This window comes from Siniperca chuatsi, linkage group LG16 (assembly GCF_020085105.1).
Source record: "Siniperca chuatsi isolate FFG_IHB_CAS linkage group LG16, ASM2008510v1, whole genome shotgun sequence".
NCBI lineage: Eukaryota > Metazoa > Chordata > Actinopteri > Centrarchiformes > Sinipercidae > Siniperca > Siniperca chuatsi.
The window spans coordinates 25484710-25502165 of NC_058057.1; the positions used below are offsets into that span (position 1 = coordinate 25484710).

Sequence of the window (17456 nt, forward strand, 5' to 3'; positions counted from 1 at the left end):
TTCACACCCTTCCTGTCCAGTGAAAACCATGTATCTCCAGATGTGGTGATTTTGAAGGTGAATATTTGTGATGAGCTGAAGGATGAAAGTGTTTCCTTTATGTGCTGAGAAAACTCTCCTCCTCCTGAAGCTGAATAAACTCTTTAACCCCCCCTCGGATCAGCTGGAAAACGCATCATCACAGAGCTGAAAACAGGCTGTTTTTCTCATGAGAAGTTGCCTTTTTAGAGATACGTGGTTCTCACAGGACAGCGACTACAAAATGATTTTATAGACCATGATGCATTGCTGTAGATTAAACTACCCTACAGTATATAAAGCAGTTAAAATGAGCTCAACCTTAAACATCTGCAGCAGTAAAATGCAACACACACATTAATGCAGCAGGAATATTAAACCAGAAACATCAGATATAACAGGAAAACACTGACAGGAACATTTTACTGCACAAAGAGGACTTTTACTTCAGTAAAGTTTTGAATGCAGGACTTTTACTTGCAGTGGAGTATTTTCACAGTGTGGTATTAGTACTTTCACTTACTAAGGATCTGAATACTTCTTCCACCACTGGGAGTTGTAGTGTGGACGATGAAACACAAGCGACGAAGTATGCAGATACGGTTGGATGCTGTTTAATCTGCAGATTAAAAGACCTGTAGACATTTAGGTTAAAACTGGACAAAATTTGATTGAAAAGTTTATGTCTAGGTTACATACTAACAACAAACTGACTATAGCAACCAATGGATATTACCTAGACATCCAAAAACCTTTTATTTCCTATTAAAAAGTTTTAACCTTCTGCTGTTTCTGTTGGCAGATTAAGAATCACAATTAACTGGTTAAAAAGTAGCATTAACAAGCTGCAATCAAATCATTTCATACTTGAAACAAGATGTCTGACAATAAAAAACAAAAATGTCAATTTAAAGAAACAAATTGTGTGTTAGGATCTTTTAAAAACAATAATGATCATGGAGCATATGAGGCGACAGACTGGAACTTTAAATCGATCAATCATCTGGCAGTGGGGGTAAAAGTAGCAATAATACCGTGTAGAAATATCCTGCATTCAAACTCTAAGTATTAGCATCAAAATATACTTAAAGTACCAAAAGTAAAAGTGCAGAATGGCCCATTTCAGAATCATATATATTATTTGCGTGTTGTAGCTGGTAAATGTGGAGCTAATTTTAACTACTTTATATACTGCTGGGTAGTTTAGCCTACAATAACATATTTAAGTTTTAGTTGATTACATTAAAAATCTAAATGTGCAAAGTAACTAAAGTTACCAAATAAATACAGTGGGGTAGAAGTAGAAAGTAGCATACAATAGAAATACTCAAGTAAAGTACAAGTACCTCAAAATTGTGCTTAAGTACAGTACATGAGTTAATGTACTGTACACTGCCATCTGGATAGAAATCACATTAAAGCACTTAAAATCTAAACAGTCACCTAGAACATGTTTAGTGCACCGTGGCTTTGTCTCTGTTCACCCAGTGAGGTCCAACACAGTAACCTGCTCTCTGCCACACATGTTACCACGTCATGGCCGAAGAATTTAGCCATTCTGGTGTTTCAGTGTGGAAGGAAAATCTGAAAACACTTAATGTAAAAACAGATTTATCCTCCTTGGCATGAATGTGGTCCGAGTCCCAGCTCAGGAAGCACTCGGCTGCTCAGGAGGCCTCAGCTCTGCAGCGCCCCCTGCCACCTGGCTGCGTTGACTGATCTCCTGCAGCAAAGTCAAGTTGGATTGTCTCCACGTCCTGTATGTGGGCGCCGTGAGGTTCAGGTCGGTCAGGATCTGCTCCACCGCCCGCAGCTCCGACTCTTTGGCCTGAAGGACAGAGTTTGTACAGAAATACAATCCTAATAACTGTTCCTGTAGCGCCACCATGAGGTTCACATTTGTGGTTCCAAGTGAAATATCTTAAGGATGGAAATTTAGTACAGATATTCAAGGTTCAGTTTGTCCAATACTTTTGACCAAATACCTGTAAAACTAAAGACATTCCCGTCAGCCATGTGTTTATTGCTACTCAGCAAGTGCTAGCATGCTAACGGCTAAACTGAGATCTGGTAAATATCAGCATGTTAGCATTGTCACTGTGAACATGTTAGCATTTAGCTCAAAGCAACGCTATGCTTAACTTCAGCCTCACAGAACCGTTAGCATGGCCGTAAACTAGGGTGACCAGGTGAGAATGGGTGGGCGTGGCCACAGTGGGCGTGGCCTACAGTACATTACATTCAGTGTCAACAAACAGTAAAACACGTGGAAAGTCAAAACTCAATGCTAAAATGTATTATTTTTGTTCATGACGTCAACTGTCTGTCATTAGGAAAAACAAACGCAATGACTGTGTTGTATGTAACGGTGTGTAAATCATTATCCGTTACATAAAATTTATTTTATTCATTCCATCAGTCCGGTGCCTATCGCGCGTGTCAGATCACTCCTTCTCCGGGCTCCATGTCAGCGATGGATGGTTTAATTTCCCTCCGTAACTGTTTTATTTCAACAATGTCATAGCTATGCGTTGCTGTCGTGAATCGCAGCACTACTGTACACGCAGTGCCGCTGCTAGCCATTTTGGTGCCCTAAGCATAATTCCTTTATTATTCGCCCGCGCGAACAACCGAAACGGACCATCCGGCACGGGGGGGGGGGCACTAGACTAGAGCAATTATTAAATATCTTTCTTGTTCCCCCTTTTCTGTTACATATACATGGCTAAAATGTGCCTAATATTTCTATAGGCTAATGAAATAATACCGGCATTTAAAAAAACATTTCATTAGGCTATTTTTGGTGCCCCCTCAGCACTTGGTGCCCTACGCACAGTGCGTGATGCGCGTGGTGGGAGCGGCGGCACTGTGTACACGGCTAAAACAAAAAAATACAACTGCCATAATTCCATAATTCATGTAGACTTGGGATTTTTAAAAGGCTACCCTGCAGTCCCTGCTGTAGCCAATGAAGAGCCAGAACCAAAAGAATGAGTTTAGTCTAATTATCAGGACAAACAGGACTGGATTCAGGATTCGGGAGGTCTGGTCACCCTACTATAGATGCTAGTCTTAGCTGTATGTCGCTGTTCTTCACAAGTTTAGACAGTAATAGCTGAAAGTCTATGGCAGAAAGTAACACTACATTCTTCTTCAATACTGATCAAACAAATTTAATGTCATATTGAGACAGATGGACGATATTTCATGATGCTTTTAGTTCAAGTGTCTGACACAAATCGATTTTCTCTTGCTTGAAAAAAGACAAAAACAACCGTAAAACGTTTATTTTCATTTTTATTAACAAAAATGAAAAGGCCACGAATGTAGTGAAATGTTCTGAAACCAGCAAAGTTTTACAGTGAGTTCAATAAAATATAACTTAAAGTAATTGTTTATAATTTTGGGAAATATGTCCATTTGTTTTCTTTAAGAGTGAGATCAGAAGATCAATATAAATCTCACGTCGGTCCGTCAAACTGGAGCCACAAGGCGATTAGCTTAGCATAAAGACTGGAAACACGGCTAGCCTGGCTCTGTCCAAAGGTAAAACATTCACCTACCAGCACCACTAAAGCTCACTAATTAACACGTTATCTCGTTTGTTTAACGTGTACACAATCTGTATTACCCAAAATGTTACTGTTCCTTCAATTTTGTTTCTATCCCGACAACCAGGTGAACTTTGTTGTGACTTACAAGATTTCTAGGTGGCTCTTATCTCCTGGCCCTTAAGCACCTTTCATATGATCCAACCTGATTTGTTTTTGGCATCAGGATCGTTTTTCTCATTTGTTGACTCACCTTTAACGTGCTGCTGAGGATCCTGAGCAGGTGAAGCTTTTCGTTGACTTTGTCATTCTGACATCGTCTGATAAACGACGCCCTGAAGTCCCTCTGCCTGGACTGTCCAGTCGGAGACAAGCTGGCTGCCTTCAGGTGGTTGTAGAGGCTCTCCATCTCATCATGTGGCTCCTCTGGAAAGAGAAACAGGTCAGTAACTTAAAAATAATACTCCACCGATTTAGCATTGCACTTCTATAACATTGTCAGACTCATAACAGACAGGTTTCTAAAGCCACTCGAGATTGTTGAGAGTGAAGACAACAAAAGCTTCAGTACTCTGCTGCTTTTCAGTAACACACATCTAAGAAAACCATCTCCACTGCAAACCTAATGCTCACCACGATCACAGTGACTGAAGTAACGTAAGCATACTGATTGCATGGCGAATGAGGCTGCTTTTATTCAGTAATGAAACAGTCTGTCTAGTGTTAGTGGTGCTATGAACTGGTGAAATTCAACGCTGAACTATAAATCAGAACCTGCTCTGTAGACTGCTGTTAACCCCTTGTGTCAAGAATAAATTCAGCCTTAGACTGAAGCTTCATTTAGTTCAGAAACTCATAAAAGATTTAGCATTGCACTCCTATAACACCGTCAGACTCATGATGGACAGTTTTTAAACAAGGATCAACATCGATGCAGCAGAACCAGAGATGCCGTCTTTTTTTATTCTACACATTCTTCTGCCTTCTCAAAACCTGGCGCCTACATTACCCACAATGCAACAGACAGCTGGGTGGGAGATTGGGGGTGTGTTATGATAGTTGCGGCTAATGTAGCCTGGAGCCTGTAGCTTGCAGCTACAGAGGGCTGGTCAGCTCACTCCTTTCTAACTCCACACCAACAGATTTTCATTTTCAAACTTGTACCGACGCTTACTCAAGTGACATCACTTGAGGACATTTAGCAGACTTGACGCAGCTCCCTCTGGAGACACTAAAAGCTTTATACTACTTTTTTCAAATATGCAGTAGAACTCCTAAACAGCTGGAAACACACGCTGATGTGTAAAATCGTTGGAGTTCCCCTTTAAATCAGCAGTTGTTATGGTAACCAGGTGTGGTTCCAGGTGTTTACCGTGGACGACCTCCTCTTCTCTTTCTTCTCTGACACAGAGCAGAGGGAGGGACACTTCTGTCCCCGCTTCATCTGGCCCGGGGAGGTCCAGCCAGGACAGGCATTCACTGCCCTCCGAGAGTGGTCTTCTTCTTCTGTTTCTATTTAAAGTCCTGCCCTCCGAGCTGCTTCTGCGTCTGCTTTCACTGGTCAGTGTCGTGACCGGGATTGAGGTGCAGGATGAAGACTCACAGAGAGGCTTAAGATGGTCTCCCTGTGAGAGAGACAGTAAGTTTTTACAGACTGTGTGGGGGATTTGAATAAATGTTACCCTTCACACGTTGTTAACTCACGTTGTCAGATTCTGCTGTTTCCTGTTCAGGGTCCAGAGTACAGGAAGTCAACGCACACTCATCACCGTCCTGATCGCTGCCTTCACTGTAGCACTCTGCACACAGAAAGAAACAAGTGATGTATGTATGTACTGTATATGTAAATAACTGTATGCATGAAGGGACTACTAACTTAATTTTATTGTACAACCTTGTGTTGAATAATGATAAATAATATAGTAAATTTATAGTAAAAAAGGAGAAAGTCATTAAAAGTTTAACTGATGGTTTTTATTTTGCCTCAGCACCCCTACTTCCCATGTTCATGGGAAGAAGAACAATTAAAAAGGTAAAGAGGAGAATATAAATATGTTCAGCATATGTATTTGTGTTTAGTTTTATTCCTACAAACATTATGTCTATTAGTAATTCTTATATTTTCTGTGTATAGTACTGAAGCTACATCTTCCTGCTGAGTGCTGTACCGTCAGTGTTGATCAGTTCACAGGGCTTGGCCGCTTCTGACAGTTTACTGATCCACCTGCAACAGCAACACAACATTCAAGATGATAAACAATAATGACTCAACATTTTCAAAATACAGCACAAAACAAGAAGTAGACGATACTGAGAAATAATAAAAGGAAGAACTGAATCTATTTTCGTCCCGCTCAAAGTGGGGACAAAGATTAGATAGTTAGATTAGGCAGCTTCATAAAAAGCTTTTTAAAGACATGATTAACAGCTGAAAGGTGCTATGGATCTAGACCACATCTAAAAGTGTTCATTAAAAAATCTGACCGCTGCTGGGACAGAAGACCTTCTGTGTAGGCAAGACTTTGTAATTGTAATTTTTGGCCTTTAAAATACGGAACTGTTTTTAGTTTGGCCCTTGTTCTCTTTTCTACCAGCAGAGCACAGCATAAAAGAGAAGACTAGCTAAGATTCCCTGATAAAAAAACATAACAAAGCTGATATCAAAGGATCGAAGCTTCCTCAAAAAGAATAGTCTTGGCTTGGAATAACCTCTGTTCTTTTCTCAGTTTAATTTACTGACACCAAGATGTTTGTAAGACTAGACAATCTCTATCTGCTGACCCTTAATTATCACTGGGAAGTTCTCCTCCTCCTTCTTCTTCCTTCTGAAATCAATAATTAACTCTTTGGTCTTCCCAACATTAATTTTTTTTTTTAAATTGCATCACACCAGCTGACAGATAATTCAACCTCTCTTCTGTACGGCAGGTCATTGCCGTGGTTAAGTAGACCCCCCAGGGCAGTGTCATCCGCAAACGTTTTGATTTGGTCAATGGTATAAAGTATGAATAGGGGGGGGTTAGTTAATATTATATCAGACAGTTTGCCCGACCATTGTGCTCCTCTACCTCTGGACGATTACCCACCTCATAACTCCCCACTGAAGTCAGGACAGCAGAGTCACTGCCCATCTTTTGCCGTAGGCTGAAAACTCACCTTTTCAGACTTCACTTACTTACATCTCATTTCTTAAACAAACAAACAAACAAAAAAGAAAAAAAAATGCTAAGCACTTGCACCATAGCTTTGAGAGGGATGCACTTCCTATTTTTGATCAAGCTTTCTACATGTTCCTTTTAAGTTTGAATGCACTTATTGCACAAAAGCATTGGCAGGAGGCCAAACTCCACAGGCTGACAAAGCCAGAGCAAACGTGAGATGCAAAGACTGACTTTCCTTCTCAGCAGTTAACCAAGACTAAGAGTCTACAGCCATGCAAGCAGCTCGAGGCAGGACTTTTAGCTAAATACTAACATCAGCATGCTAACATGCTCACAATGACAATGCTAGCATTCTGGGGTTTAGCAGGTATAATGTTAACCATGTTAGCTTAGTGTGTTAGCATGCTAACATTCCCTAAGTAGCAATAATCACAAGTACAGCTGAGGCTGATGGGAATGTCAATAGTTGTGGTCAGAAACCAAAGCTGTGGCTAAGTGGTAGAGCCGGTTGTCCACTAATCGAAAGGTCGGCGGTTCGACCCCAGCTTCCCCCAGCCACCTGTGGTAGTCTCCTTGGACAAGATACTGAACCTCAAATTGCCTTGTGTGTGTGTGTGTTTGTGTGTGAATGTGATATGTAGTGTGAAGCGCTAAATCAAAGTATTTAACAAACTGAAATTTTGTCCTGATGATGGCGCTAGAGGAAACATTGAGGAGTCATAAAAAGATATTACAGTTCCTCCTGAGGGGGATGTGACTCAGTAGAAAAATTGCCCCAGTATCACTTGAAATAAGATAAAATCAAATACTCACTTATTCATGTCTGTGAAGCTCTCTGCAGCAATGAAAATGGTCACAACCAGTGGATGACTGGCCGTTATGGCACTGAAACACAACACTGAGCGGTTAATAACATAGAATAAAGACAAATACTTTGCAATCTATAAATTGAACAGAGAATCAGAGAAGAAATTTGTAAAATATATATAGGGTTTTAGTTTTCTCACCACCTAAAGTTAACTTGAACAGATGAGACACTATGACTGAGTCTTAAGACAGCTGGATATGTTTAATATGTTGATGCAGCTTTATAAGAACAGAGTGTGAAGGAGTCTTCAGCAGCAGACAGCGTGACCACAGACAGCTCAGTTAGACTGTCTGTGGTTTTTGTTTCTTTCTTTCTTTCCACCCAGACCGGACATCACTACATTTTGCACAGAGTAACAAACATATCGTACTGTTTCTTCCTGCACTGTTTGGCCTGTTCAATGGTGAAGCCGGACAGGTTGATGAATCCTTCCGCTTTCTCAGCCTGCAGAGACGAGAAATAATACCTCAGAGACAATCGTGCATTTGCGCCTTTTCTATTTGCTAAACACTGAAGTTCTCTGTGGTCGTAGTCACAGGATGTAGTCGCCTCTACGTTCCTCGCCTCTTTGGACTGCATATGTAACTGAGGTTTGCTTGTGTTTGGTCTTGACTTAGATTTGTTTTTTCGATTTGAAAATAAAAACTATTTACAGTTACCAGATCCAGCATACAACTACACAGCATACTTACAAGATACCATAACCACAGATAGAAGATAAGATCAGATAACAAGTGACAGAAAATGATTAATTATAGCAATTGCAGAAGTGATAAAAACATCAGATAATGAAGCGTTAAAGTCTCTAAAGCTAAACACGCGTACGCGACTGAATATGACACCCATATGTGATAGTTAAACATGTGATTCCAAAACCATGAACGTTAATCTGCTGCTCTGACAACCTCCACTCTTCTGGAGTATGTTGTTACATGTGCTCTTCTCTCTTCTGTCAGTCTGGTGTTTCTATACTGTTTTTTTCTGCTTAAATCAGAGAAACAAATGGAGGAACCCTGTTGTCATGAGTTGGGAGTTGAACCCAGGTTGCTGGAGCTAAATGGAAACGTGTTATGAGCACTTTAAGACTTGTGTTTTGAACAGAGTCTTGCTGTAACTCACCATTTGGTCGGTGTACCAGTACAGAGAACTCTTCGTCAAGACAAACCAGTATCTCTTCCATTTGCTACCCAGGAAGCTGCGGCCCACCTTCCTGCGGAAAAGCCAGCCCTGACAGTCCACCACCCCCAGATCTTTGACCGAAATCCGCCGCCGACTCATGGCTACAGTCGACCTAGAGGGGGCTAGAGCAGAGCAATTCAAATGTCACAAGGTTCAGGCAGTACATCATCTGTCTGGAGCAGAGGTTTTCAAACTCCCCCACACCTGAAGTGTTGAAGGGACCGGTGCATGCCAGAAGGGGAAACACATCAACACAAGGGAGGCGATTAAGGTACTTTAAAACCCTTTAACGCCTGACTGCAGTGTGTCAAAACTCACACTCCTTCTTTAAGTAATAACTGAGTCAAATCTGAACACACAGACATGAAAGACAAACACAAAAGTTGCCTGAGAATCATCACACTTTTCTTCAGTATCAAAGTAATCCGGTGATAGTTGTCTGTACATCCATGCGTACACTGCTAACAGGAACAGCTAATAGCTCATTCGGAATACTTTTAATGTAAACTATGACTTTGGCTAAAGAAAAATGTGGCTCAAGTTGTAGCCCACAGCATAACTGAACCCATGGCAACATCATACTTCCTGTTTACATCCCCCAAAAGCAACTGTAGTTCTAAAACTTAAAACATGATGATCCCCAAATACAAGTAGGACAGATCATTTTGTTTGTTTGTTTTTGGAATTATTTTAAACCATGTGTTTTGATGTATTTATATATTCAATTTCTGCTACAGGGGATACGCTTCATTGATCAGTTGCTGTATATGACACATGGCTGATGGAAGGCATTTTATTGTTTTAACATTTCTTTTTAAGCCCTTTTGTGTATCTGTTTACACTGGACCTGCCCTGAGTTCACTAAAAACTGCACAAAAAGTTAAGTTTGACTAAAACACTAGTCCTCCATTGAATGCACGTGGCTTTAAATAACACTTTCTTTGCTCGTGTTGTAGGAACCTGCCATTGCTTTTTAGCCTAAAGTCTTCTTCCCTTGTATAATTTTCTCTTATATGGCATATTTATCTCGTCTTTTAACTCAGGTTCTTGTAGTCATTTCCTATGTACGTGGGTTTGCGATGTATTTTTAGCGCACGGGCAGTTTGTGTGGTGTGTATAGCCAGCCACAATGTCCATCCTGTCCTAGAAACCTTTATCGTCATGTCAGTTAACATCATTATTAGACAGCATTTCGATCAAAAGTCAGGTCAGATATGTCAACAGTCTTTTACCCCTGGGCCTGTAGGGGTCATGTGTCATCATGCTCACGTTAGTTGACCGACAGAACTAACAGTAAGTAACAGTTACTGGTAACTGTTGAATTCTTCCATAAGACAGGAGTGAACTGAGCTGAGAGGTTTGAGCAGTGGCTCGGTCGGCCATGTTGCTTTAGTTTGAAAAAAAGAATGAAGAGTCTTCAAGTCCAGCTGAAATCACATTTAGTTACCCGCTTTTACTGTCTAAAATAATGTTTTTTAAAAGCATATTGTTAATAGTTTTTTATTATTAAAAAGGGTGTTTGGGGAAATATCTGAAATGCTCCTTTTTTGTCTCAGAGGCTGGAGGGGCGTGTCCCTGTCTGTGTTTGATTGACAGCAGCTGGCCGCTGTTAGGACACGTTTAATTAACTTCCCGTTCACTTCCACTGTATGCGAGCGAAGGGGCAACGCAAGCTCGCATCTTCAAGAAGTGTGTGTGTGTGTGTGTGTGTGTGTGTGTGTGTGTGTGTGTTTGTATCCAGCACGACCGGATACGGATTTCGCCTCAGCAGGAAGGTCACTCCCCCGGCATTCGCGCATGTGTGACTTTAGATCAGCTGTGTTGTGTTTCAAGTGCCTCATAAATAAGCTGAGTAATTGTAAATGATTCTCTAAAATCCAGTCTTATATAACTCACCCCTTCCTCCTCTCTAGTGCTATCTGACCGTGTTTTTAAAATACATTTCTGCATAAACCTCAGTAAAAATGGAGGGGGCAGAACAGGCCCCACTGTCTACACTGTACTACCTATATTAAAGTGACATTTGAGATTCGCTCTTAGAGAATCAGCACCACAGAAAGCCTTAAAAAGAGGTCTTACCCGCAGCAGCGCGGACGTCCAGCAGTGTGGTGTCCCTGCAGCAGACTGACACTCAGCAGAGGAGGAACTGAAGTTTGTCACCGCTGTGTGCGAGAATTTATACATCGACCCACAAGCAGACCACAAAGTCAATGTCACACGTACACATACATGCGCCATCCTTCCTGTTTCATATGATCTTCATGGTCGTTATCACGCTGTTCTGTTTCTCGGAGACTCGCTGCTCAGAAACGTCACCTTTGCAGAAGTTGCTGGGGGGGTTTGTTGTTGCTGGTGGTGCGGAGACGTTTAGTTTCAGCGTGTTTGATCCTGATCTCACACAAGCTGCCTCTAAACGCTCTGCAGCAAACAACAGCTTCACACATCTGTCTTTTAATGACATTATGGCTGGTAAGTTAAGATTTCTCTTTGCAAAAAAAATAAATAAATAAATTACTGTCATGTGCCATGCAGTAAAAGGTGCTCTTGCATGTAGCGTTGATTGCTCTCAACTTTGGAGTCACAGCAAGAAGTAATCACTTGGGTTTTAGCTCATGGCTTCATTTTTGCACCAGAGTTCATTTAAAATCTGTAAAGTTTGTTCTGCAAACTGACAAACAGGAACTGAAAACAACCCCCATGTACTCTGAGTTATGATTAAGGAGTTAATAATTACTAATTAAGTTTAAATTTCACTGCAGGTCTAAAGGAGAATAATTCTTTTACTTGCAGTAATGGGCATTGTCCACTAGATGACGCCAAATGCTTCATACTTGAACTCGGTTCATTTAAAGGTCCACACCAGCTACTTTAAAGTCTTCATCTGTGGCAACCTTTTTGCTTGTGATCCATTACAGCTGAGCAATGTGCAATCACAACCTTTCATCACAGGTTGAGCTTTGAGTAGTTCAACCAATGAGTGAATGTCCTTCCTCAAATTGTTTCACTTTAAAAGCTTTAAGAGTCCCGAAGAGATAAAATGTTCTAGTATTTTTCTTTTTTCTTTACTTTTTTAAAGAAAAAGCCACTAATTAAAAAAAATATTTTCAATTTTTTTTTTTATTCCCTAGTAATTCAATTAATCAGTTGGAAAAATTGGCCGTTTGAACTCCAGTTTACCAACTCATCAAGAGTAGCAAGAAAACACTACTGACTCACTGTACGTGAACATTTTTAGTGTGATTCACTGACAGTTTGAATGTATTTGATTGTATTTTATACTGAACTTTACAGCCAAATAAATACAGTTTCTGCTCTTTTGTTAGATGATGATGAAACTGTCGAGGTTTGTTTCATTAGTATGAATGAGTTGGAAAACTGAAGTGTACTTAAAACACTTTGTCCCAGACTCTTGTCTCATCTGAACTGAGGCTGTAAGGAATAAAGGTTGTTGCTGTATGTTGATACAGATTGTAAAGCCCCCCTGAGACTAGATTTCTAAATACAACTGAGTTGACTTCTTTGAGGGATTTATATGAACCCAAACAAAGTGAAGCCAGACTCGTTTCATGTTACAGCAGAGCCTAAAAATCTGATCAAAACATGAATTATGACGCTACAAGTGTAACTAACTTTGTCGGAGCTCTGAATTCAAAAAGTAAAAGCATATTTTGGGTATGGTAATCAGAAAAAGTGCATTAAGGGGAAAAGTGTGTGACACTGAAATAAAACATCTGTCTGCAATGTGAACAAGATTAATTTACAGAAAGAAAACTTTGTTGGAATGAAATGCTTCTGTGCCTTACAGGTTAATCATTCAACCAGCTGTCTTTCTGTAAATACTATTTCTCTAGTGGCTTTTATAGATTAGCTTTTATTGGAATTAATTTTATGTTTTAGAGATACATTTTTTAAAAACTTCATTATGTCTTATCAGCATTATTGTATTTTATGAAAAGTTGAAATCTTTCAAAATAAATTGCACTTTATTTTTTATATTTTTCACAAGTTACAAAGCATCACAGAGGCGTCATACTGCAGAGCTGTGGGATAATTCAGATTTACATATGAAGAACCAGTTAGACAAAGTGACTCTTACAAAACACTTAATAGGACAAAATAGATTCAAATTATGATACATGTAGTTTGGCTCAATGATACAAACAGGATCATCCAACAATAAACCAGTCATGAATTTTCATTTTAAACTAGACTATGTAACTTTTGCTCAACAGTGGCGACTGTGGCCACAGGTGGTAATTACAGCATGATGGCACGTTGGATTTTCCTACATTTCCCATGACTCTTCAGCCATCATTAGGTGATCCGACAGAGTGAGTGGAATGGGATCATAAGCAGAAAACCGATGCAGTAATGTCATTAAACTGCAATATCCATCTAAAGTTTTCTAACAGTTTGAAGCTACTGGTCATACCAGACCAAGTAAGGCTTAAGCAGAGTGTAATGAGTTAAGGTGTTTTACTGATTATAAATTCAACTTTTAATTTGTAAAATTAAGAATTTTTTATTTCCTCTTTAAAAAGTTACATAGTCTCACTTTAAATAGAAATGTGATGTTCAGTAACCAAACCTCTAAACTCTTCAAATGTTAAAGAAATGTTATCCAGCAAAGAACATACAAGGTTGCCTCTGTGATATTTACAGTTTCCATTACACTCTGATAATCTTTTGTAGAAGCTTTCGTAGCTCTTGCATAATGTTTTGTTAGCATAAAGGCACAAAACACGAACGATCTTTGAGGAAACGTAAGGAGCTTCTCAGATTAAAAACATCAGAGGATCCAAGATGCTTCCCTGAGGAACTCCTTCAGAATGTTTTTTTTAATAATGGTACATGAAAAAAACCTCAAACACACAGGAGTTCTTTAAAGAACCTTTAGAAGAATCACTGAAGGTTTTTTTAGACCGCAGTAAGCCACACCTGAAATACTTGAGATCAGTTAGTTTTAACTGAATGTTTAAGCAGCTTCCAGCAGACCTGCGTCAAAGTATCTGCAGACAACTCTGCCAGGTGACGGCAGCAACAGTTTTCAGAATAAACTCAAGTGTAGGTTTGTGATTTAGAAGGTAAAATCTTTAAATGGACAACATGGCATTTTGGAATTAAACACTAAAATTTCACTCTTAAACCAAAATACAAGCACAATTCAAAAACATTTTCTCTTTGCGAAGCTTCACCAGCTGCTGTGAGGGTTCATGTTTTCTTCAGTTTGAGTCAAAACAACTTTAACACAAATTTGAAAGTTTCTACATTATGAATTGTTATAGGAAGACATAATTTTGTTTTTATTTACAATAACTTTAAGACAGCTTTCTTAAAATGTATGTAAGTCATAAAAAACCCTATTGGTAAACTTTGTGTTGATTAACATTGTATTAATGATTTTATTTGCCATGCTCCCTGTGACTGTTTTTTTAAACTATTAATTAATTATTTCTCCTAAAAACAAGTTTATATTGTTATGACTGTTGTAACAAGACTTTTGTGAAGCTTCAGAAATATTTAGTAACAATATTGAGCTCTTGTATTTCTGCACACTCTTTCTTTCGAAATTTGGTCTGAAGTTATAAAATACAATCTATGAAACATATTTACAAACAGTAAAAGTCTAGATACGAGAGGCACTAACGGCTCCTGAGATTAAGAGGAAAAGACAAGATGCATCAGCAGCTCTGATGTTTAGAAATGCTTCACCATTTTTAAACTACAAATACACTGAGGTTTGATTATTTGCTCTTTGAATCCAAACCTTGATGTCAAGGCCTTGAATCTCTAAAAAAATGGGACTGTTTTACTGATTCTAATTCTGCTTATTGAATCTTTCCATATAACTTGAGCAATAAATAGAAACCAAAATCTGTTGAAAACAAAAACTTTTGAGGTATTTTGCGATTTTTTGGAGGGGTTAAAAGGCCCAAAACAATAAAGTGTAACTATTTTATGTTTCTATGCACAATTTGAATGTTTATTTATGTTTTCCACTAGTTTTTCCTTGAGTTTTATGTCCTGTATGGTGACTCAGCAGGTCCAAACTTTGTTTGTTTTCAGCATTCTCAACATTGAAAAGTGTGTTCGTTAACTGATTCCCAGATTTCATATATTAGAAAGTGGTTCAAATTCAGAACTGGTATAGATATTTCCATACTTCTTCGATGCCACTGTCTACATACTTTTTATCAGCTGTATTTAAAAAAAAAAGTCAATACAAATTGTTAAGGTTTCAGCAGCTAAATTCACTTCCTATTAAGTGTCTTTAAGGCTTAAAGGTCCAGTGTGTAACATTTAGGAGGAGCTATTGGCAGAAATGGAGTATAATATTCATAAGTATGTTTTCATTAGTGTAGAATCGCCTGAAAATAAGAATCGTTGTGTTTTCGTTTCGTTCTTAGAATAAGCCGTTTTTATCTACAGAGGGAGCGGGTCCCCTTCCACAGAGGCCGCCATGTTGCACAGCCATGTTCCTACAGTAGCCCAGAATGGACAAACCGAACACTGGCTCTACATAGGACCGTTCACGTTCACGGAGGGTGATGCAAGTTGTATTCAAATGGTTGCAAATTACAATTTCACCACTAGATGCCAATAAATCCTACACACTGCTCCTTTAAAGAGAGGTATGTTTCAGATTGTGTGTTTGTCTTGATAAGAGTCTCGATGTATCACACTGAGGCATAGTGGTTGGTCAAACTCCAGGCTTCCAAACGTCTTTTCAAAATACTGTGAGAGACGTCCCAGATGCTACGTCCATGTTTTCATTCAATCTGTTGATGGACCAGGTGAACTGCAGCAACCAGAGTCAAACTGCGGAAAACATTCGGATCCACCAAACTGTCTGTCATGTCCTGAACTGGTGCACAAACTGGAGTCAGCCACTCAATCTAATGCTTATCAGTTTAACCTTCAAATGCCCACAATGACAATGCTAACATGCTGATTTTAGCAGGCATAATGTTTACCATGTTCACCATCTTAGTTTAGCATGTTATGTTAACATTTGCTAATTAGCGCTAAACACAAGGTAGCCTACAGCTGAGGGAGGCTGGTGAGAATGATTAATTTTAATTGATTCATAAATGAATTTTAATTAATTAATAAGATAGCATAGCTAGTTTTTTTATTTGTAGTTAATCAGATCAGCATAGAATTGTGACTTTTTTCAGTTGTTTTTTAAAAACATTTGTACTGTTGTATTAAAAAAATTAAAGAGAAATGTAAAAACAGCAGGCTGAACAGCAGAGTTTCGCTGCCTTCTCTGGTTCAAAGTTTCAAGTCTGTTTCACCTCTTAACCAGCCTGTAACCTCACCGAACAGTGATGTCACGGGGTACTGGAGTACACCTGTACATCACTGATACATGGTGAGAAGTTAAACCACTCGAGGTCAGAAAAAAAACAAGATTTTCAAGGGATGTTTTTTTCAAGTTTCTCTTTAAAAGTAGAAAATCTGAGTAAACAGGTGCCAGAGTGGGCGAGATGGGGAGCCCCTCCGGCCAGTCAGACCCAGGGGATTTAATTGAATAACATTATACACATTTTCTATGACTGACGGAAATTAAAGTGATTAGCATCAACATAGACTCTAGTACAAAAGTTCATGGCGATAACTGACAAATCCTGAAGAATAACTTTGACAAAACTGTCCTGGTCTATGTAGAAAAAAGTGACTCAGCAGAACACTGTGATGTTGATGTTTCCTCCTGCTCTGGCGTTGACTTTTTAGACCTCCTCCACCATAACACCTTTGATTCATTCCAGAAGTTGGTTTTCCATGAACTGTTGTATTTCACTTTTTAAATGATTTGCTGAACTGAGTTCACAGCCGCTGAAGGCCTCGAACTTAAAAACCTTTTTCCTGTAGACTTCCAGAGGTTCAGGCCGAGAATACACAACCTCCTGTAGGAGCCAGATGAGAAGAATACGTCTTATATAATAAAATTTTAACTAGTTCAGACTCCGTCAGTGGCTGAGCAGCCTGAGACGAGCCAGCCAGCCGCCGAGCAGCGATGTCGACGGTTTGGTTACAGCCAGAGGAGGAGAAACAGCAGCGGAGGGGGAGGCGGCAGACTTTTTGGACGCTGCTTCCTGGTAAGGGATGGTTGCGCTGTTGTGCAGGTCGGCGCTGATGAAGCACTGGCTGCCTCTGATGTGGTCGACACCGCGGACAGACGGGTGTCCTCGGTACGGCAGAGGGAAACATGGCTCCTCCTCTGTGATGGTGCTGATTCCCTCGTTACTCAGATATCTGTGCAGAACGTCCTGCCCTGTTCAGACGAGACCGGAACAAAGAGTTAACAAGTCTGTGGAAACTGGAACAATGCCTCTGTCCTTAATTTGGAGTAAATCTACTCTTATGTTTAAAATACCAGTGGATCTCCTGGTTTAATTATTCTTTATGTTTCACATTTACAGTGACACAGTCCATGATTGTGTTATAATGCCTTCAAATCCCCAAATGCCTCTCGTGCTCATTGTTGATAATTTAAAACTCGCAGTTAACAGCTGAGTTTCAAAACATCAACAGTGAGCTGAGAGGAAAGTAATGATGCTTTTGGGCACTTGAACAAAATCCTTAAACATGCATAGGCTCTGTAGCTACGCCGTAATCACTTAATACACAAGTATAATCCCCCTTTAGATTTTACTGCAGAAACAAGGAAAACAG

The 17456-nt window shown here is 39.6% G+C and overlaps 2 protein-coding genes across 2 annotated transcripts in view; both read right to left on the reverse strand.

Moving 5' to 3' along the window:
• Positions 1–449: 449 nt before the first annotated feature.
• LOC122863059 (interactor protein for cytohesin exchange factors 1-like) lies at positions 450–11187 on the reverse strand. The gene is made up of 9 exons (XM_044169146.1): positions 10857–11187; positions 8718–8899; positions 7969–8042; positions 7544–7615; positions 5738–5793; positions 5274–5368; positions 4942–5194; positions 3823–3995; positions 450–1846 (listed from the first exon to the last, which is right to left on the reverse strand). The coding sequence occupies exons 2-9, from the start codon at positions 8874–8876 to the stop codon at positions 1667–1669; spliced, it is 1062 nt and encodes a 353-aa protein (XP_044025081.1). The 5' UTR covers positions 8877–8899; positions 10857–11187; the 3' UTR covers positions 450–1666.
• Positions 11188–12741: 1554 nt separating this feature from the next.
• The window catches only part of cnksr3 (cnksr family member 3), a 43846-nt gene continuing 39131 nt past the window's right edge, over positions 12742–17456 (reverse strand). The window contains exon 13 of the mRNA XM_044169068.1: positions 12742–17055. Coding sequence (XP_044025003.1) covers positions 16751–17055 — 305 coding nt within the window. The 3' untranslated portion in view covers positions 12742–16750. The remainder of the gene's footprint in view (positions 17056–17456) is intronic.

What these genes read in the sequence shown, in the direction of transcription:
- LOC122863059 (XM_044169146.1), bottom strand. Translation starts at nt 8,876, where the DNA reads ATGAGTCGGCGGCGGATTTCGGTCAAAGATCTGGGGGTGGTGGACTGT. An exon ending in AGCTTCACAGACATGAATAA is followed by an intron (nt 5,794 to 7,543) that starts GTGAGTATTTGA and finishes TTGCTGTTGCAG; the next exon opens with GTGGATCAGTAAACTGTCAG. An exon ending in AAACAGCAGAATCTGACAAC is followed by an intron (nt 5,195 to 5,273) that starts GTGAGTTAACAA and finishes TCTCTCTCACAG; the next exon opens with GGAGACCATCTTAAGCCTCT.